At 42.3% G+C, this 25,023-nt stretch overlaps 1 protein-coding gene and 1 long non-coding RNA gene across 22 annotated transcripts in view; one reads left to right on the forward strand and one right to left on the reverse strand.

Annotated features, from left to right (window-relative positions):
- The window catches only part of LOC129524622 (uncharacterized), a 187,169-nt gene extending 168,421 nt beyond the window's left edge, over positions 1-18,748 (forward strand). The window contains exon 4 of the long non-coding RNA XR_008668484.2: positions 18,660-18,748. This is a non-coding gene — a long non-coding RNA (uncharacterized lncRNA). The remainder of the gene's footprint in view (positions 1-18,659) is intronic.
- TRPM3 (transient receptor potential cation channel subfamily M member 3) overlaps positions 1-25,023 on the reverse strand; it is a 903,328-nt gene that overhangs the window by 54,651 nt on the left and 823,654 nt on the right. For all 21 annotated transcript variants that reach the window (XM_055350775.2, XM_055350774.2, XM_055350777.2 and 18 more), the window contains 3 exons: positions 20,007-20,135; positions 15,091-15,342; positions 7,666-7,840 (listed from right to left, as the gene is read on the reverse strand). In XM_055350775.2, the coding sequence (XP_055206750.1) occupies positions 7,666-7,840; positions 15,091-15,342; positions 20,007-20,135 (556 nt within the window). The remainder of the gene's footprint in view (positions 1-7,665; positions 7,841-15,090; positions 15,343-20,006; positions 20,136-25,023) is intronic.

Below are 25,023 nucleotides of genomic sequence, written 5' to 3' on the forward strand. Positions count from 1 at the left end.
GTAGTCACGATAGAATAGAAAAAGCATGGTCTTTGAAGTCATGCAAACATAGGGTGAAACAAAAGTGCTCTGTTAAAGGCAGAATTACAACAGAGGCTGAAAATGGTCAAGATGGAACAAGTGCTAAATTTAATTATAGGCAAGGTATTAGCAAGTCTGGAAAAGGTTAAAGAAAAGTGGAATATTCCAAGGTTATATCAAGAGTTCACCTTTGTGGAAGGTGATGAATGATGCTTCTCTAGCATCACAAGCCATTGCCAATTTCAAAAGGAGAGCCTCCTTTGAGATGGAGAATTCTCTAGCCATTTGGGGAGGTTCCTCTTCAGGATCTAGTTACTCTTCTCTATTACACAAAGTCTCCAGTTCCATCCTTTTAGGGCTAGATATCATTAGCTTCATCTGATCTCTTATACTACTAGGGTTCCAGTCTTTAGCTGTCTTAAAACTCTGGCTAAGTTACTCCCACCGTACTTCTTTCTATCATCTCCTATTCCTACAATGCAAGCTCCTCCAGCCACCCACCTTCCCCTGGGCTATTGTCTTCATATGATGCTAGGCTTTCTGCCCCTGAACTCTCATCGCTGTTCCCTTTTTCTCCTTTTCCCCTGAGTCTTCCAGAACCCAATTATCACTGAATACAAACTCCTCTGCTTTCTTGTACCTTTTTTTTTTGAGACAGGGTCTTGCTCTGTTACCCAGGCTAGAGTGCGGTGGTGCAATAATGTGTCACTGGAGTTTTGAACTCCTGATCTGAAATGATCCTCCGGCCTCAGCCTCCCGAAATGCATGAGCCACTGTGCCTGGCCTTCTTTCTCATATTTTTATGAGTCCACTTCCCCATTTTCTTGCCTTAATTAAAATCCATCTTGCAGGAAGACACCACCTCTCTGTTACCTTTTCAAGTAGAAGTTGCACATTTTTCTACATTGTGGTTCCAAGGCAATGTCTGCATTTTTATCGATATTCTTTGCCTTTTCCAAACCACTGTTTTTCACTCTTGTGCAAAAAACCCTTTCTTTTTTGAGTTTCAGGTCATCCTGATCAAAATCTTCCCATTCACACCTTCTCCTGTCATTATTGTGAACAACTTCAATATCTGTATTGATAAACACAGAAGAATCTAGCTTCAAGATACTTGACCTCAACTCCAGCATGTTCTAGAACCCATCCTCGTAGCTACCCCTGGACCTTATCATTATTCTAAACTGCTTTACCTCTTAATTCTGAACACCAATTTACTATTGCCTGACCACAACATCGTATAATCACAGCCTTCAGGACCTTTAGTCAATGTAATTGCTTCTCAGGCTAGAAATCTAGTCCTTTGATTATTCCTTTTTCCTCTGGGGTTTTCACCAACTTTATACCTTTCTTTTCCCTTCATCTTACACCTCACAATGTATAACTTCAAAAACCCTTGCAAACATCTTTAATAACCCTAGTCCCTGTTCCCTCCCTGCCATGTGGGCACAGCAAAGCCTTGATCTTGGATTAATCCAGCCATTTGTCTTTCCTGTACTGTATCTGGGGTGCAGAGTCATGACTGGGAAAACACACAACTTATCTATGCAAATAGGTGGCCCAGAGCAATCCTGTGATATGTACCAAGTCAGTGACATCTGCCACTTTCCTAGTGGTGATTATAAGACATCACTCTTCTCAGAGCTCTACTGCATTGTGCTTTCTCTGCCCCTCCTGCCCCGCTGATACATATACAGCACTTCTCTCCCTCTTGCCTAGTAAATGCTTTGTCTTGTTGCTGATTTACTCTTACATCACTGCAATTGGTTTTTGCACTTGCCACTGAAATAAAAATGTCCTGGCAAAAGTCACCAGTGACTTCCTGAAGGACTAACTGAATGGACGTCTATAAATATTCACCCAGTTGGACTTTTCTCTTGCATTTGACACCGTTGACCACTCAGTATTCCTCTCTGGCCTTCTCTTCTCTTTCTACTTGTGCTCGCTGGTAAGCTCACCCATCATGGCATTAATCATCACGGTGGTTGATCCCTAAATCTCTATCTCCTGTCCAGCTTCTACTAAGCTCCAGAGTTCTATGTGCAAAATAGCCTTGTTCATGGTTTTCCTGGAATTCTCATAGAAACCTCAAACTCAATTCAATCCTGACAGAAAAAGTCCCCATACCCCCATAGTTCCTTGTCCCAGATTCTCTATCTCAGTGAATGACATCACCCTTTAGACTAAGCCAGAAACCTTGGCGTAATCTCCAGCTCCTCTGTTTTAAATCCCCATCCACTTTTCCCACTATCACCCTCTGCACCATCTGATTTCTTTCCAGGTTCTTTTGATTGTACCTTCCTAAAATCTCATCCTGCCTGTTTCCTCCATTCCAGCTGCTGCTGCATTGGAAATTTCCTCTCACCTCTCACTTCCCACCTCTACCCCTCTTATGGACTTTCCACATTTTTGCTTGGGAGCTCTGATTAAAACATACATCTTGATCATGGTACTATTCTGAGCATGGAGTGTAAGTCCTCCAGGATCTGTACCCCGTCTGTCTCCTCAGACCCTTCCGTCCTACTTCCTGTCTCTTGCCTCTTACTCTACCATCAGCCATACTAAATATCCACTGCTCCTGGAAATTTTCATACTAATTCACAGTTTGGAAGGCCATTCTTCTCTCCTTACACCTCCTGCTCTCATCTTCCTGAAACATCAGCTCATATCGCGCGGCTCAGCTCAACCCTCCCTTTCTCTGCAAGGTCTCATCTCCCACCCCAGGTAGAACTGGCTACCTTCTTTGGCTCCATCTCTACACATGTATCGTCAATGGCAGCTTGCCTTTCCTGGACTGTAAGCTCCTTGAAGACAATGCCTCCGTCACATGTATCTCTGTGCTCTGGTTCCCAGCTCACAGTACAAACAAAATAAATATTCATTGACTGAAGAAAGAATTCAAAGTGGAGTCCAACCTGTGAGAAAATGCTAATTAAATGTTATGACAATAGAACAAGTGTTGATCAAAACAGCGTCCGGAATCATCACAAAGTCCTGTCTGCAGATAGCTCTGTTATTTGTAAATCCATTAAGCCTCAGTTTGTATTAGTAAACAAGTCAGGTGGGTATTCTCTATAACGTGAGCTGGCTTTCAGGGACAGAAAATGAGGATGGTGCCTCATATTGGCTTGCTTCCTTAGCAATTTGTGAAAACAAAACCCAACAAAACAATTCTCCCTTTCCCAAAAGTTGGCACTGGCTCAAGTTTTCCTTTTCCAAAATACTTTTTTGGTCAAGCAACACTCCCCACGCTATAGCTGTTAGGCATTAGTGTGCTCTGAATCCATTAGAGAAGGTCAGTTCAGAATACTAAACAGATGCACAGCCCTGAGTCTTGAGAACTGGAGTTTCATGATTGCAATGCATAACGATAGTCATCTTCTTCGTTCATGCTGCTCTAAACTTCACCATAAGCAGGCGTATTTTAGAGACTGCCTCCTTGAGATGTCCTGATTTCCACATGGGAAGTGAGGAACAATTAATTTGAGGCAGAAAAATAATTCAGGAATGTGTTTTGGCTTTACATGCACACACATGACAAAAACAACACTTTAAATTCAGTCAACATCACAGAGACAACATGGACACAAAGGAGCAAGGATTTTTTTTTATAGTAAACCTTTGTACTAAATATATACATACATAAATAAAGCAAAAACAAAACAAAAACCTTCCTACCCCAGACTACCTATTAATTTTAGATGGAAAAGCTCTAGGCAGTAAGAAAAAAAAAATAACCCAGGCATTAAGTAGATTGGATAGCTAATTTGGAGTGAATGGAAAGGGCTAGGTAATATTAAGTTGTCATGGTAGAAAGTAAGTTTTGGACATTCTGCTTTCACATTACTATCTAAACTTGTAAAAATACTCAGAGAAGCAGAAAGGAGGACTAAATTTAGACCCTTACTTAATGCATTCAAGAGCATGATTCATTTTCCTCCTGCCCTGGTACAGCCTGGGGAATCTGAATATACAGCCAGCAGCACATGGATGCCCTGTAAATAAATGAAAGTCGCATTCATTCAGGGGCTGGAGAAAGCCAGAGACACCCCGTTTTCCCTGCCAACAAAGGTGCACTTCTAGGCACCTCACACACCAGAATGCAGAACCAGATTTCTAAGCTGGCAAGAGTCCATCTAATTTTAGCTTTGCTCCGGCCTTGGCATGAAATGCTGCTGGGGTGGAAATGAATTCTGCTGCTCCTCTTTTCTAAGTGGCTTTACTCCTCAAGCTCCAGTGGGATCCTGACCGGCTCTCAGAGGCCATGCCACATGGGTCACACTAATGAGACTACCCAAAAGGGTGTCATCATTTGGTAGCCATGCATTTAACAACCCAGGGCCTAAGTTGTTTCATGGTAGCCCTTAGATTGGTTCTTGGAGAGCTAGGATTCTATATAGCAAACACGTGAGGACAATTTTGGGCTATTTGAAAGAAACCAGACAAACCAAAAAGGAACCAACCACACAACAACAGCAAGTTGCATTCCCACGAATTAAATCAGGGTGGTAGGCAAAGTTTCCGGGTAGAGCGGACAGTCACTGTCCCTTCCCCAGGTTCCTTATCTTCTGCTTCCAATCACATTCTCTCACTCTCCTCTGCTTCCAAACAAAACAAACATTTCAGTCTCCACAGAGAACTTAGATTAAGGCTGAACTATCATTTGTGTTTAGTTCAACATGGCTTAGAGGTGAAAAGCACCTAAATTATGTTGTGACTTTACAGCGACTCCATTTTCTTTCCTTTTGGTTTAGTTTTAAGCACATGTGGAAAGTAACCTTACAAGTTTCATTCCAGTATCTTAGGCTTTATTGATCTTATCGATCTTTGATCTCTGTGTTTAGAACAAATAACAGAAGAAAAGGTGGAAGGCATATCAAAGATCTGTAGCAAGGTAACGTTGCCTCCCAGAAGTGAGGGCATCAAAGCCGCCCTCTCTTCTGAGGTGTATGATTGATGTTAAAAACCCACCCCAAGGGCCCTATTGTACATCCATATACGTCCAACCCAATTAAGCAAGAGTATTTTCCCAAACATGAAATGGGCTCAGCAATTCTGAAGTAAAAAAAAAAAAAAAGAGTTAGCTATGGAGCACACGCATTCCGTTAGAAATGAGTCACTCTGCGAAGGTGTGTTTGAATGAGCAGCATTTCAGAAGGCCCGCACGGGGTACACCCACAGGATGGGACTGGAGACCCTGGGCAGGGCTGTGGGTCCAGGCGGATATGAGATCCGATCAGCCTGAAAACATGCTTCACAAACCAACCTGGGCACGACACAGAAAAGAGGCAAGACATCGTAGGGCAGCATAAAAGATTTGTACCTTTCTCAAATAGCTTGGTACTTGGGACTCCAGAGCAGTTCTGAATGACCAGCTAGGGCAGTCACCCAATCCCCACTGGGCCCATCCAGGGCCATAACATGAATATTAAATCATTTGGAGGACAGGAATGTTCAATGACCTTGGCCAAATGTCATGACAGATTTTGGGGGCAGCCTTCTATATCCATTTGAGAAAGGACAAATACTCACTAGCACTAGACAGAAAACTGGCTGATTTAGCTTAGAACAGTGGCTACCATTGTAGCTCTTTCAGAACATCGAAAAGGAAGGTAAGTGGTTGGGGAAGGGCATCACGAAGGCTGCATCTATCCAAGGCTGGGTCAGTTATACATTGAGGTTTGGAGTTGAAATTTATTCTCACACACGTAGAGCTCCACAGATCTAATTAACAGTGTGGGAAATCTATTTTCATGTTTCACTCACACAGAACACATCTTCTCTGTCTCCATGGGGTTTTCAAGTTCTAAACTACAATCAGCCCTTCTTTTAAAATAACAATAATAAATCCTCTTATTCAGCCAGATGGTGGTGTTTGTTGCACTAGGCTGGGTTCATAGTACAACATCAATAAATGGCCACTTGTAGAGGGACAGACAGAATCCCATTTATAAAACACACCTACACCTCCCTCCTTCTCCCATCCCAAAATGTGGCATTGTCAAAACTTCCCTGGGGGCTTAATCTCATTTTGGAGCAGAAAGGAAAACTAAAAAAGGCAAAATAATGTAACTAAGTGGAAAAACAATTTCTTGGGGGGAAATAGCACATTTTATCTGTGAGGAAAATGGTCATAGGTGGGTTTTTAAAAAGTGTTGTTTTGCCTTTAGGGACTGTTTGAAAGCAGGCTCTCAAAAGGATTTTCCCCAGTCCCTGGCAAGCTGTCTTGGTGAAGGCTGCACATTGTCAGCCAAAGATATTACAGCCAGGAGATGGAGTTAAAATTCTTCCTCAGTGAGTTGGCAAAGTCTCATGAAACAAGTATTTGTTCCAATTAGGTGTTCCAAAAAGTCTTGATTGCCTTAGATAATGCATTTTGAGAAGGAAAGTGTGTTTGTTCAAAATCCATCGTGGAAGAATAAATGACGTACCGGTGTGTTCTGTTGCCAACGTACACATCCTCTTCACAGGCCTGGAGGACTCACACTCTTTGCTGCCTTGTCCCTATTTTCCTGGTCTCAGTCCTACTGGGGATGGTCAGTGGGAGTGGGGATACTAACTAGTCTCTGCTCCTGCTCTTAATAAGCTATACTACCTGGTTATGTAACCCTAATCCATGTCCACAGTCCAGGGCTCAGATGGCTGGCCTGTCAGCAAAAAAATGTCTGAAAAATGTTAATTCAACAATGTTGGAGGGATGTTATTTCCAGAACTAAACTCCTCAGGGGAAATGAGAAATCATTGCTCCTGGGATTCAACTCCTCCACACTGAAAGATGTTTCTTTAATGATGCTTTCTTCCCAAAAAATTTCCCAATGCCTGGTGTGTCCTGACATTTGTTCCCAATAAAATCCTGGAACAGACTCCTAGGATACAACTAGCTTCAAACTCCATACAAAAGGAGTGTTTATTACAGAGAATCAGCATCTATTAGGGCATGAAACCTTGGGGGCCTGCTGGCGTTCACTCCCCACACTGAATCGTTTCATAATATAGATACTATTTTCTTTTTTGGCATTTATAGCAAGCAACTCAGTTTATGACCTAAGGCATTTTCCATACTTCCAGGCAATGAATACTAGCTTCCTATGAGTCTCAATAGCACATAATTTAAGACAGTGGGAAAGGGAGCTGGAGGATAGTTTCCAGTGCAAGAAAAATACCATGCAGATGTTTGCCCTTACTCTTGAATTCTGATGGTGAAATCGAGCATTGTTTATTTGTTCTGAAGTCCAACTCAAGAAATTTATTTTCTAAAGGCTGGGGCTGGTGGCTGGGGTAGAGGTAGGGAGGTAGTGACATAAAATATTCCTGATACTGAAATATTCAACACATGGCCCTCGGAGTTTGAATCATAAAGTAATTTAGATCTTTCTAAGTGGTTCATTGTTTGATCAAATTTGGTATACCAGATGTCGATTCGTGTCACAGAACATGACGTACCTAAAGAAACACCCAAGAACTACTTTGCTAAAATTGTGTATTCACCTTCTGTAATTTTTGTTTCCTCCAAGATAGCAAGCTAGGAATCAGTCCTCTATCTTGAGCCATTTATTGAGAACAAACAAATGAACTTGGAAAAGACATAACCGAATTGAATTTAAATACCTGACTTTGGTGTATGAGAATCATAAACTTGCTTACGGTCTATCTGGTCTGCAAACACTTCCCCATAAATCATCCAATAGGGCATGTAGAAGATGTTCTTGGCCAGTTTCCATGACGGCTCCTCATTGGGAAAAAGGATGGCTTGCCTGGCGACCCCAAAGCTCATCAGAACCACCAGCATAATGATGACAAAGTACATCATGTCTATCATCTGGAAGGGTGGGGAAGCAGAGGGAGAAACAAGAGAAAACCCATATGATTGAGTGTTCTTATAATTGCTGACAATGATGGGAACCTTTGGAGGAGGTCCACTTTCTAGACTGCTGGGAAGGGATGTTTAGACAGGGAGTTGTGTCCAGATAAGAAGATGCTTGGTCTGTTGAAGCCAGTGTCCACAGAATTCTATCAGTGACTCAAAAAACATTTTAAAAAGTGCACACACAGATGAAGCCTCTTCGTTTTTCATTGCTGTCTGTGGGACCGAGCATAGGTCCCACATAGGCTAGGCATAGGAGTCATATAAATGGAAGCTTAGGCCTCTGTGTGAATCAGGTGCTAACTTTTTCTCTGCTCCTGGGGGAGGCAAGTGTCCTCTTTGGGTCTCTTTCTTCTTAGAGAAACTGGAATTGGGAGAGTTGAACTATTCCAAGAGCGACTACAATGCTGTAAACCTCCTTTCTAAGTTCTGAAAGGCTAATGAAAAATTGGAAAGCTCAAAAACAAAACAAAACAACAACAACAAAAACTGCCTATAAATGAAGGTAGGATAAACCAAATATCCATTATATTCTTATTCTTGTGGCCCCACCCCACTGCATAGTATTCTACCACCAACCAGTCTCTCAGAGAAAATGGCTGTTTGTATACTTCTCCTGCAGGGTATCCCATTGGCTATGGAGGGTGTTTTCTTGGGCATTAGAATCATGCACCCTAATGACTCAGACCTGTACCTGCTGTAGAAATGATGGATTTTCATCTTGACATGTTTATAAAATCCTCCAGGCTGCTCTCTAATATAATGTTATCTCTTGTTCCTCATTCTTCCTTCTTTCCATGATGTATGTTATTTGGGATCTGTTTCTTATGTGCCAAATTATTTTCCTTTTATCACTCAAAATATTAAATAGATGAGGATGCAATAACTATTGATTTTTTTCTGGCCAGAACCCATTACCTCCTCCTTTTATAAACAGTTTCTACCCAGTATGGCCACAAGGTAGGTGTGTTTTCCAGGCTACGTTAAATATGATACTGGCCCCGGCAAGAGTGATAGAAGGCAGGGATTTGACCAAGACAGGCCAATCAGAATCCTTGTATTGGCTTTGCTTTGTTTTGTTTTTAACTAAAGCTGGGAGAAAGAAGTTCCTTGTGTCTCTGTAATGGGGTGAGTTCATAGTATTTGTATCTGACGCTGAGTTCTCCACCAGTGAAACTGATGAGAGTAAATGAAGCCGATTTGCAAGAGAAAGTGAGCAAAGCTTTACAGTGATTGGGTCCCTGCTTGCAGTAGCCCCTAAGGCCAGTTTCATTATGCGCTTCATAAGTCAATATATCCCTTCTAGGCTTAAGCTAGTTGGAGATTGGTTTCTATCGCTTGCATCAAAACATAGAATACAAAAGACTTTCTCTTAGATACCATACTTCCTGAAGGGATGCCCATCCACAAAAAAAAGCCTAATGCTAATTTTATCAATGATAATGGAGGCTTCAAATTAGTTTTACAATTTTTTTATTTTTATTTTATTATTATTTTTCAGATGGAGTCTCATTCTGTCACCCAGGCTAGAGTGCAGTGGAGCGATCTCGGCTCACTGCAACCTCAGCCTCCCGGGTTTAAGCAATTGTCTGCCTCAGCCTCCTGAGTAGCTGGGATTTCAGGTGTGCACCACCATGCCCAGCTAATTTTTTTGTATTTTTAATAGAGATGGGGTTTCACCATCTTGGTCTTGAACTCCTGAACTTGTGAGCCACCCGCCTCGGCCTCCCAAAGTGCTGGGATTACAGGTATGAGCCACTGTGCCCGGCCACGATTTTGTTTTTAAAAGAGTGTCTGTTATTGGAATTCACACATTATAGCCTTCCTTGTATGCCTTAGGACACTGGGGTCTAATCAAGTTTCAAGACAACTTCAAAATGCATCTCACAAGTGTTGCATGACTTAAAAACCAAACAGGAATATCTTAAAATCTGACATGCATTCATATTTTTAAATAGTCTTTAAAGTTGTATGCTAATTAGTTATTTCTTCTACAGTTGAGTGGTCTCAGAACTCTTTTAAAATGAGCGAGCCAGCTGTGTCGAAAGTTTTGTAGGAAACATGGGTCTGTTTTTCATCCTCTCTCTTATTTTATAAAATTCTTTTATCATTTATTTACAAAAAGTTCTATCAATGAAAAAGCACACATGGGTCCTTCATGTTGTGTTTATTTACACTGATTAAAAGATGGGTTGGGAGAGGAAGGTTTGTGCTCATGAGATTTAGAAGCTAGTTTGACCCAAGGAAACTCAGCCAGTAAATACAGAAACTGTTCTAATTTAATTTCTCAGGATTGTTTTTGTTCAGATTGATTGTGCTATCTATCCAAAGGGTCAAAACAAAGAGAAGAAACATTCTTCCCAAACACTTAGCTTCATATATTTCAAAGAAGTCTTAGCTTTCATACAAATACCAAAATCTGATAGAATGCAGTGCAGAAATAGAGCATTATTAGTGAGAACTGGGGCTGGCCTCCTCTTTTTAAAGCTAAATTGTCCAGTCGGTTCAATATTAAGAGAGCTGATCCTGTCCTAATCTTGTAAATATCTTTCTGTTGTGTTCTACAGAGGAGAGTATATAATATATATTATATAATTTATTATATATAATGTAATATATAATACACATATATTATATATAATATGCATTGTATAATATACATTATAATGTATAATGTATATATAATATATAATGTGTATATAATATATATTATATATACACTGTAGTGGTTAAACACATGTACTTAGGTGTCAGAATACCTGGGTTTTCATCTTGACTTTGCTAGTAAAAATAGCTACATGGAAAAAAATTCACACAAAACGAGTAAAAATAATTACAAAAACAAAATAAAGGCTTTCCTAAACGTTAAAAAAAAGAAAGAAAGGAAAGAAAAAGAAATGTAGCTAGGTGGCCTCGGGCAAGCTGCTTAATCTTGTTTTATTTTATTTGTAAAATAGGAATAATAATACATTTATTTTATAAAGATTCAATGAGATGGCATGTGAAACAATGTGGTAAGTTCTCCATAAATGTTAATGTATTATTATTATTACAGTTGGAAGGAGGTCAGGTTGTGGGGTCAGTTAGACAGAAATTTGAATCCTGTTATTGTCCCTTGATTAGTCTCTTATTCAATTGCTTAAATTATTAAACACAGATATGAAAACCTATTTCCGAGGGGGTATGATGATGACATGTCTGACATGGTATCTGGCACACAGCAAATGATAGCTATCATTATTGTTTTTATTCTGAATTATGTAAGTGAGCTTAGTACTAGGCTTAGAGAATTCCATTGAGAAGTGGAATATGGAGGAAAGGAGTCAGGATTTTGTTAAGTGATTCTGGGCCTGCAGCAGATCAACTGGAGTCTTTCCGGATATGCAGGCTTTCCATGCTGTGAGGCATTTGGTGTACTGGCTTCTTATATTATGCAAAGACTCACAGTACCAATTTCAAAATAGACTCCTAATGATTGTGTGTCCAGGAATCTCATCAGCTCTCTGTCCCGAGACCACAGAGCAGGGACTCACTTGGCTGTTTTGTGCTGAATGGGAACTCCCTAATGTTGAGAGGCTTTCAGTATAACACATCTGGGCACATTTTCTTAAGTTCCAGCCTGGTAGTCCATCTGGCTCACTGATAAATTCTATAGGCATATTTTATCTGCCTTCTGGATCAGTACATCAATTATTGAACTGATTATCTTAAAAGCCCCTTGAAAGAGAAGCAAAGTCCCCAAATATACTCATTTTGTACTTATTCTTGACTGATAAATGAAGTCATTCATAAGTTAAAAGGTAGAGAAAATGCAGTACATTCCTCTTGCACACTCCTGAGTAAGGTTTCATTCTAGTCAAAACTGGGATAATTATGCCATTATTAAGATGATAGACGTGGATTTTAAAATAATCTCGCTGCATTAGCATGACTTCAGTTATTCCAAGTATATAAATGCTACCCAGGCTTTAAAGGGTAATATATTTGGTTTGTTTGGGTCTTTTCAGATTTTATTTGTTAAAATAAAATAAGGTAGCAATCAGAAAAAACATCCAATCTGATTATGTAATCACAGAATGCAGTAATTCTCAACAGAGGCCAATTTCATTCCCTGAGGGACACGTGGAGATGTTTGGAGACTTTTTTGTAGTCATAACTGCGTGTGTGTGTGCACGTGTGCATGCTACTGGCATCCACTGGGTAGACACTGCTAAATATCCTATGATACACAGGACAGCTTCCTAAAATAAGGAATTATACAGCCCACAATATCAGCAGTGTCAAGGTTGAGAAAATGTGGCCTAATTTTATAGCTATTATAGTTCTTTGCTTTCATTGGGTCCACTTGAAAATACATTTGAGAATCTCATGAAAGCTTGTCCCCTCTGTCCAGAAAATTCACACGCCCACATATTTTTATATATAAATTGCAGAGAGGGTCCACAGATCCTACCTCCTGAGCCCTATCCCTTGACTCTAAATCTAGACTCTCTGCTTTTAGACAGGAATTTTCACCACAATCTCAAATTCATTGTTAAAGTGCAAAGAAGATGATATAACAGGCAGTATAATGGAGTAAGATACACATTTTTTTCCTAGTCAAAAAATCCCCAATTGAACTGGGGTTCCGTTTTGGGTAAGTAACTCAAGCTCATGAATTCAAGTGTTTTTTTCTCTCTAGAATGAGTTTGGTGATATTTGTCCTAAACAATGCTGGTGTTATAAATACCATTTGTACAGTAGGGTTAGGAATACAGCATAATAACTATACTCACCAATTTTTCGTTTCTTTCATTGTATTTAAAAAATGCAATTTGAACATAATGATAACAGATATAATTTGTCAACCACCAGCTATGAGCCAGGCACAGCTGGTCATTTAGTATGTATTATTTATTTCTAATAATTACAACAATAACCCTATAAGATATGCATTTATTATACATCACTACTTTAGAAACAAGTAAACCAAGTCTCAGAGGGGTTTAAATAAATTGCTCAATGTGTTACACCCAATTCATTTTGAATTCAAATTCTTCCTCTCTTTGCATGAGTTTGTTAGTGATTTTGTAAGAAAAGTCATGATTATTTAAGATTCATTTCAGTAGAGATACACATACATACATACACAGAGCTGTTCCATAAATATTGAGTTAGCAATGATACATATAGTAAATCTCAAGTAATAATAATAAAGAACATCAGCCAGGCATGGTGGCTCACACCTGTAATCCCAGCACTTTGGGAGGCTGAGGCGGGTGGATCACTTGAGATCAGGAGTTTGAGACCAGCCTGGCCAACCTAGTGAAACCTCGTCTCTAATAAAAACAAAAAATTAGCCTGGCAGGTGGCAGGTGACTGTAGTCCCAGCTGCTCGGGAGGTTGAGGCAGGAGAATTGCTAGAACCCGGGAGGCAGAGGTGGCACCACTGCATTCCAGCCTGGGTGACAGAGTAAAACACTGTCAAAAAAAAAAAAAAAAAAAAAAAGAAAAGAACATCTATTGACTAATCATTGGTTTCAATGGCTCATACAATGGAAGTGAAGTGAAAGATATTAGCAAAGAAGTTTTTCTTTTTCTGTTTTCGAGAAAAAAATACCTCACCGCAGTCTTGAACTCTGGGCTCAGGTGACCCTCCCACCTCAGGCTCCCAGATAGCTGGGATCACAGGCTCATGTCAACACACACCCTGTTAATTTTTCTTTTTCTTTTCTTTGAGACAGAGTTTAGCTCTTCTTGCCCAGGCTGGAGTGCAATGGTGTGATCTTGGCTCACCGCAACCTTGCCTCCCGGGTTCAAGTGATTCTCCTGCCTCAGCCTCCCGAGTAGCTAGGATTACAGGCATACGCCACCATGCCCAGCTAATTTTGCATTTTTAGTTGAGATAGGGTTTCTCCATGTTGGTCAGGCTGGTCTCGAACTCCCGACCTCAGGTGATCTGCCCACCCTGGCCTCCCAAAGTGCTAGGATTACAGGTGTGAGCCACCATGCCCGGCCCTAATTTTTCATTAGTTTTTGTATCATCAGTGTCTCACTGTGCTGCCCAAGCCGGTCTCAGACTCCTGGGCTCAAGTAATCTGCCTGCCTCAGCCTCCCAAAGTGCTGGAATTGCAGGCATGACCCACTGTGTCTGACCAGGAAAAAGGTTTCTCAGTAAGAGGTGTTTGTCATGGTAGGACAGATGTACTTAGCTTTTCCACATATATCTTGTAAAGATGAAGTAGGGGACACACTTAGAAAACTGGGAGAACTGATGAAAAGTACCCAGTTCTGGCTTCAGGCTCTGATTCTTCCTCTAGTGAGTTTTGAGAGGGAGCTTGTTTACTGATGCGCTCCCAGATTCACACTGATGCTGTTCTCCTAGGGTTCAGTCTCTACGGAAAAAGTCTGGAAACTGGTGTGTGGTCAAGGACTACTGGAACAAGTCCTCGGCCATTTGTAAGAAGGCATATTAGCTTGTTACTTGGGATTTTTTCTTCAAGAATTCGATAAGTAGGAGCATAATTCTGGAAGCTAGTTCTTAACAGACATCATTTTCCAGTAGTGTAACAAACACATGATGCATGATAGAACTTAATGTTCAGTTCAAACCCAACTCAACCCAACTCAACTCAGCGCAAATAAATTATGCTTTTCTTCCCTTTGTGTAGGGAAAGGCATTTTTCTAGAACTTTATTTAAAAATACAGGATCTTCAAAAAATCTGTTAAAAATTTGTAGTGGAGACCCATTCCTTCTCCAACACCCAGCTAAAATGTAACCTCTGTGTGCGTTTTCTGACCTATATTATCTTTTCTGTGGTTCTGTTGTACTTTATACACATCTCTATTACAGCATTTTTCACATGGTGTGGTAATTCCTCCCTCCCTCTCTCTCCCATCAATTTTAATCTCATGGAAAGAACATCTTTGTATACCCAACTCCTAGTCCAGTGTCCAGCATAAAATAGATGATCTTATGTATTTTTCAGTAAATGAATGAGTGACTGATGGGTAAATTCTCCAGTTTTGTTGGATAAATTCTCCAGTTTTGTATATAGATGTAGTCAAACCCCCAAACATTCAAAAGGAATTCATAAAATAAAACACCTCTAGGGCCATCTCATTTAGACTTTGATAGCAGGCCCAAATGAATTATTTCCCTCTATCTATTATCACCATTCCTCCTCTGAAAACTTATAACATGGAATCAGAAGACCCTGCTTACCATTTTTCCAATCATCATTACATACGGGCCCAAATACTTGTTCACGCCGAAGATGTCTAGGAGACGGATATACCAGTAAATGATGTTCACGCAGTAGATGACCCTCCCGTCACTCCTGAAGGGCTGGTCTTGGAGACGAAGAATCATTCCAACAGAAAACAGAAGGATGGCGATGAGGTCCGTGACATTCCAGTACTCCTGCAGCCATACCTTCACTTTCTGTAGCAACTTCCCTGGCTCTGACATCAGAATCTATAAGGCAGGAAGGAGAGCAGGGTTAGGTCTGGTTTCTGTCTGTATTTTCCGCCCATTTGGGAAGTGCTTGGTCTGTTGGCTGATGTTAGTAGCTTGCTTTGTCTACCTATATCTACTTAAATACTTGCATGCTATGAAAGTCCAATTGAGCTAAGCTTAGGTGATTATTCAGCTGCAATATTCCAAAGGCACATATAAGCAATAATTTTGATTCTTTGGGTGGTGGTAAAATTCTAAGACACACATAAGAGTTTTGCTATAAAATGATTCAATCCTAGTATGCTGCAAATCTCTGAAGTCTTCCTTCATCTCAGTAAACAGTGCCACCATATTGAGTTCCTCAGGCTGTTCACTTGGGAAGACTCCTCCATTTTTCTCTTTCACATCCCACATCCTCTGCACCAAGTCCTATCACCTCTATTTCTAAATGCAACCTAGCCAACTACTTCTCACCACCTCCACTGCTGCCTCCCTATTCTAAGCTCCATCACATCTTACAGATTGCAGCAGCCTTCTAACTGGTATCCCCATCATCGTCATTGCCCACTTACCCTCAACCCATTCTCTGAGCAGCACAAATAATGATCTTTAAAAGCCTGGATCTTTAAAGATCTGGCTGGCAATTACCAGGTTATATGCATAGGTAAAAACTCTTCAAGCTGCACCCTTAGGAGTTGTTCAATTATAGATAAATTATACCTCAATTAAAAAAAGACTTAGGAGACAAATGAACAACAACAACAACAACAGAAACTAAAGCAAATGATCATAATTGTATGCTTAAGCTTTCTGATGACTTCCATTACAAATAGTGAAAAATCCAAACTCCTTATGGTGGCCTCATTTCACGTCCCACCGTATTCTCCTTTATTCTCTACCCTGCAGCCATACTGGTCATCTCTTAAGCATAACAAGTTTATTGGATATTCAGGATGCTTGTACTTATTCCTTCTGTTCAGCACTTTCTTCTCCCAGATCTGTATTTGGCTCCTCTTCAGCTTCAAGGTCTCCGATCAAATGTCCCCTTTTTAGGAAGGCCTTTTTTGACTACTTTAGATGCTGCCTACTTCACGTCCCCAAGTCACTCTCCAATACATTACCCTATTTATTTTTTTGGAGTTTTTATCACTATATGAACTTATCTACGGTAGCTTTTATATGTATGTGTGTATGTGTGTCTGCCTATCAATCAATCGATCAATCATCTATTTATTCATCTGTCCATCCATTCTTCTCTCTTTCCTAGACTCTGAGGGCAGACCCTTTGTACCCCAGGCCTGTTACATAATAGAAACTCAATACATATTTGTCAACAGACTGACTGTTGTGTAGGCACTAACAGCAATTTTCCAGTTCCTTGCATATCCTAACTCCTTTGTGGGACTCTTGCCTTACCTTAAACTTAGAGGGACTACCACGCATGGGTCTATGAAATGCACAGCTGGACAGCAGAAGTTGCACCCATCCTGCATCACAGACCACCCCAGGATGTGAGAAGCCAGGGAACGCCACTTAGTGAAGCTGTGCACCAGGGCCACCTTCCTCAATTGCTGGTGTTTACCTCTGAGGATTCCATCTCTTCAAACCATGACCAACCCCTTTCCCCACCTCAGAACCTCTCAAAGGAGAGGAGAGAAAAGACTGGAGGCAGGTCTATATCCAGCTATTTGTGTGAATCCTCATGTCCACTATAATGATTTACCTAATTCTGAAATACTAAGGAAGACAGGTTTTTGTAAGTCAGGGCTGGGACTTGGAAGCTGAGCAGGGTACCAGGAGCTACCTGGGAGCCCTATTTTTCACAGGCAGTGTCCTGCCCTAAGCCCTAGCCCAGGGTTTATAAACTTCAGTGCACATCAGAATCACTGGGTAAAATATAGATGCTGGGCCCTCAGTCTGGAGTTTCTGCTTCAGGAGACTGGGGGTGGGGTGGAGGATTTACATTTCTAACAAGTTCCCAGCTCCTGCTGGTGGCCACAGTTTGAGAACCACTGCCCTAGTCATCAGCAATCTCTGCAGCTGGTGTTGTCCTGATGGCTTCTCACTCCCTGGCTGCATCTTAACAGAGCAAAAATCCGTGTATGTAGCTGGGAGAGGGGGTTGATGGGCAATGCCTTGAGCTTTTCCAACCCTTTGCTCACACTTTCCTAAAACTGCTAAACACAGAGGTTTGTAGTATAATTTTTAAATAGTGAAGCATTTTTTGGTAAAGTCCCAACATTAAAAAAGAGATGAGAGCAGAACAGTCCAGGGTGAGGCAGAAGTGGAAAGTCAAGAATCCCCCCCTGCCTCCTCCACCTCTCGAACCAGCCCTCGGGCACCTGTCTTAGAACCTTGGGAGCCTGAGGAGCATCGTGGGGGAGTAGAAAGAGCAGTGAGTCTAGGGACGGATCTGTCAGGTTTCATACTCCGTTGTCCTTTCTAGCTGTGGGATACGGGGAAATTGCTTAAACCCTGAGTCTCAGTTCCCAGACCTGTGCAGTGGGACGTCATCATAGTCACGCCATCGACCTCACAGAGTTGTCGGCGGGGGTAGGATCCAGATGAGATAACGTCTACCCACGCATGCTGTAAACAGTGCCATGCTATTAAGGGATTACCGGGGCTTGCTTTGGTGACTCCGGGCAGAAGTATGTGGGGCTGGGAATGGGGGTATCATGGGAAACCACAAAGCCTTCCTTTTGTGTATCCCTGGGAAGGCACCAAAGCATGCAAACTTTTCCACATTTCCAGGATCTTGCGTCTGAGCTCTGGAGGTCCTGCGTGCTGACTGTGAAGAGGCAGGAAGGGCATGGCCTGTGGGGTCCTCACCCTTTGGTCGTCAAGCAACTCTTCAGTGAGTTCAGGGCAGGACACGGGGTTGGGGCGCCGCCTCACTGAGCCGCAGAGGAAAAGGTCAGACTTGGAGGTGGTCACCGCCTCACTCCCCACAGGAAGCGGGAATCTTCAGTTGACCCCTTCCTGACTCCAGCCTCCAAAGCCCTGCCCTCCCTGCTATTCTATGCCCCTTCAGGAGAAATGGATATCCAGGCCTCGAGGCTCCTGGCAGCCTGCCCGTTTGGCAGCCTCTGCCAGAACAGTCCGTGGAGTACAGACTGCTCCCTGTCTTCTCCCAGTCTGGTCCCTGGAGAGACTCCAATCTCCCTGCTCGAGTCCTTCCCTTTTCTGCTTATCATGGGGAAGGAATATGCGTCTAGGCGTTAAATCGCTCGAGTGCCAGCTGGCACAGCACAGCTACAGGGCCCCAGCAGGAGCGGGCCTCAGTTCTCAGAGAGCTGCACAAAGACCAAAGCAAATTTATTACTGTTTTTCAGTTTACAAATGGGAAATCCACAACATTGGTCAAGAAGAAAAGGCACCATGAATGGGAAGACCGAAGTGTAGACAACCAGCTGGAACAAGGCAAGGCATTCCTTTTTTTTTTTTTTTTTTTTTTTTTTTTAAAGCCAGGCTCTTGTAAAATGAGACTAGCAGACCCACTCCCAAGTTCTCAGGATGGGGAGATGGTAGTCGGAGTTAAAATATCACCCAAATACTTTAAAAACTCAAGAGAAGGGCTTAAGAGATAAGACATTTTTTATGATCCCAATACAACTGCATCTAACAGATCCTGCATCTTTTCTCTGGAAGAGAACATTATAGAGCTGAAACCCTTGCCTTTTAACCTGTCTTCGTAATGAAGGCAAGAATGAAGTTGTGGATTTGTAGGAGTCCTTTTTTCCTATGGTGCCCAGTATGTTTTCCCAGCCACTGCAGTACAGCAATTAGGGTTGTCCTCCAGCTCTTAAAGACCCAGTGGACTTGAATGGGAGCACTTCTTCCAGAAAGGGCCTGTCCTGCTTACTGTCATTTCAGGAAAAATGCAGAGAAATCAGCACTACCTCCTAAGCCTGCCTTCCTAATGGCTTTCCCTGATGAAATAGGAGCTTGTGGTGAACATTGAGTGGGGCTGCAGAGCCCTCTTGTGGATTTTTGCTTAATCACATTCTTTTTAGCAGCTCTGAATCTGATGGGCCCCTGAGGTTAGCTCTGATTTCAAATAAACCATTTAGGGGTGGCATTTTGAAGGCTCCTTTTAGGCCATAGAAGTGGGGGCAGAAAAGAGGAACCCTGCACTCACAACCTGAAGGATGTGTTCAGTTCACCTTGGTGGTCCCTCCTGCTGGCAGAGTGGTTGGTGCCCAGTAGGTACGAGCAGAATGTTAAGAAATAAACCAGAGAATAAATCCAATCAATGAGTGAAAGCAGAGTTCCTCCTAAAGCAGCCGAAATACATCCAGAGAGTCACAGGTATTGGCAGGCTGTGTCCGAAGACACCCAGAATAAGGGGGTGAAATGGGAGTTAAAAGTGGCAAAATCTAGAAAGTCATGTTTATAGGGATGAGGCATCAAAAACAACTAGAGGCCTTCTTGGGACAAAGGCTGTGTTAGCAGAGAATAGACCAAATCCTAAGCACTCAGGGAGTTAGTTACACCCCTATAAGCACCACACTGTGAAGCCTCCCCAGGTTTGTCAGAGGAGCAAAGAAGCAGCTGTGGTAGAGTTAGAGAAAACAGTTTCCGGCTTAATTTGCATCCCAGGCATCTTCCTGTCCCCTGCATCCACAGATAGAACTTAACCACTGTCTTTCTCTTACATTTTCTTTTATAAAAGCCGTTACCTCTCTCATCTTTTCTATTCCCAGGGTGAAAATATAGGAGATGACGATCCATTCCTGGGTGGACGGCCAGCGTTCCATCTTCACTAACACGATATAGTTGAAGAGCATCAGGTATCCGATATACGCCAGCTGTAAGGAAATACAATACAGTGTTCTGGCTGTTCAGGCCCAGGAGCCCCAGCATCAGCCAAGGCCACTGCACAGCAGCACAGAGCAGGGTCACCAAGCAGGACACAGAACTTATGACAAAAGGAACCTGAAGGTGCTAAACTACCAAAAGAATTAGAAAAGACAGTAATACTTGAAGGATTATAATATGCAATCTTCCTTTTGACCTATACATGTATCTCTGGGGCTCTGGTGCTTCGTTTAAATCTATGTGTCATGATGCATCATTTCGTCTTGCAGTTACCCATTTTTGTGTGTTTTCTTGGCTAAAAAGGGAGCCTTGGCTGTCAGTGGCGGCTCTTGCTCAGGCGTGGACCTTAGGTTCTTAAACTAGGGCAGCACAGTGGATTTTTGCCTCATGAATGCCAGGCAGAATAAGTGTCTGTGAGAAGCAAAGGAAGAGGAAGACGCATGTAACACCTGTAAATTGGTCAAACCAACATAAAAATAGCCCAGGCTTAAAGTGCTTCGCTTGTCAGTGCCCTGGGAGGGTCTTACCTGTTTTCATTTCACCACTTTCCTGCCCTACTCAAGTTAAGATATTCCTTCCTGGTGTCTGCTTCATTGAAACAACACAAGAAAAGACAACACAATTTATAGAAAGGAAAGGGTCTGTGTGGCCTTTTGTGGACGGGTGTGGGGTTTAATCCCCAAGAGGCTCTGGCTCGTTGGGGTTGAATCCTGATGTGACTGGCTGAATTGCTGGATGTCTGGGAAGAACTCCCTAGGGTTTGGTGACTGCTCCTGGAAGATTCAGTTGTGTCAAGGTGAGTGAAGTGCAGGGAAACTGGTGGCTCTTGCATAAGGGGCTGAGGAGCCTTGAGAGAAGACTCACTCACCTAAAGGGAAATGGCAGACTAGCTGGGCCTTCCTTAGACAATGCCTCAAGTCAAGTGAGGTACTCACTGGCCTTAGGGGCCTCAGGGGCTGTGAGCAGGAACCAAGAGGGAGTTTATTAACTAAAATCTGCTGCACTCTTCGGAGTGGTGTAGCAAAGAATAGACACAGTGTGGGCGAAAGGATTGAGGCCTTGAGGGGTCTGGAGGTACTGCACGACTTTGGAGCTGGGAAGGCAGCTTAGAAGGTGGAGGAAGCTGCGGCCTTGCTGGGGGATATGCTGCTTTCTCTACTAATTCTCTTATGTTTTGAGACAGGGTCTCACTCTCGTCACCCAGGCTGGAGTGCAGTGGCATTGTGATCTCGGCTCATTGTAGCAATGACTTCCTGGGCTCAGGTGATTCTCCTACTTCAGCCTCCTGGGTAGCTGGGATAACAGGCACGTGCCACCACACCCAGCTAAGTTTTTGTATTTTTAGTAGAGACAGCATCTCACTTTGTTGGCCAGGCTGATCTCAAACTCCTGGGCTCAAGAGATCCTCCTAGCTTGGCCTCCCAAAATGCTGGGATTATAGGCATGAGCCACCATGCTCAGTTGAATGGATTCTTCTTTTTTTTTTTTTTGGAGACTGAGTCTCACTCTATTGCCCAGGCTGGAGTGCAGTGGTGCGATCTCGGCTCTCTGCAAACCTCTTCCTGGGTTCAAGCGATTCTCGTGCCTCAGCCTGCGGAGTAGCTGGGATTACAGGCACCCGCTACCACGTCTGGCTAATTTTTGTATTTTTAGTAGAGACTGAGGTTTCACCATGTTGGCCAGGCTGGTCTTGAATTCCTGACCTCAAGTGATCTGCCCGCCTCGGCCTCCTAAAGTGCTGGGATTACAGGTGTGAGCCACTGTGCCTCGCCTAAATGGAGTCTTAGTATGACTCCAAGGTATCTCTGAGAGAGACCCCATCACACTGACACATTTGCAGACACAACTGTTGCACAAAAGTCCCTCATCTCTTAAAGGGTGAAGTATGTCGGAGTTAAATAAGATCACTTATGAGAGCTGGACATCTGGGCTCACTCTCTACATGCATGGTTTGTGCTGGCACACCCCAACCCCCAGGGGCCTATCATTTCAACCTATGCCTAGGTTCCTACCCCTCCCCATCTTCAGGAGCATTGGCAAATCATGAAAACTTCTCATGAAAGAGTTTACTTAAAATTGTGTAGGACGCTGTTTAAAAATCAGTTCAAAATGGAACTTGGTTCATATGGTTTCCGTTTACCATTATTATACACTGGCATTAATTCTGTAGTCCTGTGAGTACAGACTGCAAAAAACAAAAAAAGGACTTTAGTGGTGAAAACTCCAAAATATACTCTCAGCCTCCTTCTGACTTGAAATCTTTCTCTCTCCTTGTTGCTTCCTTCTCTTAGTTGGGTCAAATTCCATCACTTGTAGGTGAAATGAATATTGTTAACTGCCCTGGTTTTATCATTTTGCCCAAATCATTGCAAAACATTCCAAAGCATTATCTTCTCTTGTCATATGTAGGCCTAGCGACATGCACATTCTTCCAGAACCTCTGCATTTTAATACTTAAGGAACTCCTTAAACCTATTTTAATGCTTAAGTAACTCCTTGAAGCTACATCTGTCCTCTGAATACAAGTCTAATGTGTTCACTGGAAGGAAGGTAGGCATAGATATCAGTGAAGCTTGGATTTAAATCTCAGCTCACATATTTCCTAGCTGTATCATCACCTTTTGTAACGTTAACCTGCCTGGGCCTCCATTCTGTAACATGGGATCACTTCCACTTTCCTTATAGGGCCTTTATAATGACTGGGGATCTATATATCTATCTGTCTGTCTGTCTGTATCTCCCAACACACTGTAGAGGCCCAATAAATGCTGGCTGATATCCACCTCTTTTTTTGCCAAGATGCTTCTGTTATTCTTTTTGCCTCCTCTTCCCTTAGTCCTTACTTCCCTTTGATCCCCAATTAACTGTTCACACCTCTCTTCTTTTTAAAATTGCCCTCATTATTGGTTATGTTTCCTCCACTTTCATCATTTTTAGCCTCTGTCTGTTTTTTACATCACAGTTACTCTATAATGAACTTTTCCCATAGTCAAGCTATAATATAATATTTTGGGACAACTCTCAAAATACAGACTTCTGAAAATAGGGTCTTATGTTTAGATGGCGTAACAGAGGACTGGCTGCTGTCCTGGAAGCAGCCTATCATAGAACTCACCAACATTCATGCAGCCTTGCTGTAGATTATCTTGACATGACATGCTTTAATTGTATGTATGTGTGTGTGTGTGTATATATATATATATATATAATGTATATTCCATAAGGTTTAGCAACTTGTATGTAGAATTTCCAAGCTTTTGAACCTGTGAGTCTTATTTAAGTCAGTAGGAGAACTCTAAGAATTTGTATTTTATTAACATATATTCTTTCTATGCATTTTCCATTAACTAAGATTCATGCTTCTTAAACTATCAAACACAAGCACTAAAGCCTGACACAGTTTGCTATGGATCCCTGGTGGGGCTTTGCTCTTCCTCACTTCTTCCTGGGCCTTTTTCTACTACCTCTGGAGAGCAGAGGGGCACATGGTCTTGTAGAAGATAGAGTTGGTCACTACTAGAGAAACTCAGAGCACACACTGTGTCCTCTGACCTGCAGCCACTTTACACCTTGAATTTGAATCCTCTCCAGCTGGATACCTGAAATAGGCTCTCAAAACAAGCATGGTCTAGGAGCCAGTTGGACCCCTGCCTCCTTTCTTCTTGGACCAGAAGAGGACCCAACCTGCTCCTAGAGAGAGAAACTTGCTACGATGCAGAAGTGAGGTTATATGGAAATGAAGTGTGTCCTACCTTTCAGAAACTTGGGAGAGTAGGAGAGACCATTTTTGGAAATCTGGTGAGAAATACTCTTACAGAGAAAAACACAGCCCAAAGCACATGGGACCTTCAATCTGAAATTGAATTGTACTGTTAAGCATGTCTGGTGATTCAAAAGACTGGCATACCTCATTTCCAGTCACTTCCTCGAGGCCTGGGCTTTATCAATATGTGAAGATGAATTTTGGAGAATCATGTAAACACAATTGAACAGATCTGGGGGATCCAGTCTGATGGGTTTGCTGAGGCCAATCCAGTCAGCCACACAGAAGGGTGCTGGACACACAGGCCCTCCCCCCGTCCCCCCCCCCCCCCCACCAAAGAGGCAGCCTCCCAACAAGCTGCCAATGACATAAGCAAAGCAGCGTGTCTCAAGTGTCTCCAATCATAAGATTCGCCTGGGAAGCTGGTTAAACTAACACAGCCTCTTAGGCTCCTTCCTGAAGACTGGATTCCATGGGTCCATGATGGGGCTAGAAATTTGCATTTCTAACAAAACTCCCTTGTCATCATGGACGTTTTAGAGATATTGATACTATTATTTCTACTGATTTCTGCTCTCAGGAGTCTGTAAACCTTTTCTGCAAATGGCCAACTGGTTAACTTTTAAGGTTTTGTAGAATCGATAGTCTCTCTCTGTCTCTCACTACTCATCAACTTGATGTGGTAGCACAAAAGCAGTCAGTCAGCCTATTGCTAATGGTAAATGAGATTTAGCCTAAAGCTGCCTCCTTATATATTTTAAGTTCGGCCTAAAGTTTTCTCTGTACATTGTGAACTATAACAAATGAAGGTGTAACAAGACCAATCACCGAGTTTCGGCCAATCAAATGTAGCCAACCGCTCAAACTGTGTTCAAATAAGGCAAACGCTGAGCTGTAACCAATCCAGCTGTTTCTGTACCTCACTTCCGTTTTCTGTATGCCACTTCCCTTTTTCTGTCCATAAATCTTCCACCACGTGGCCCTGCCAGTCTCTGAGCCTACTCTGGCTTGGAAGACTGCCCAATTCACGAATCGTTCATTTGCTCAATTAAACTCCTTTAAATTTATTCGGCTCAAGTTTTACTTTTAACAGAAATCAAGAGTCTGCCTGTGTT

The sequence above is a fragment of the Gorilla gorilla genome, chromosome 13 (genome assembly GCF_029281585.2).
Source record: "Gorilla gorilla gorilla isolate KB3781 chromosome 13, NHGRI_mGorGor1-v2.1_pri, whole genome shotgun sequence".
NCBI classification, from domain to species: domain Eukaryota; kingdom Metazoa; phylum Chordata; class Mammalia; order Primates; family Hominidae; genus Gorilla; species Gorilla gorilla.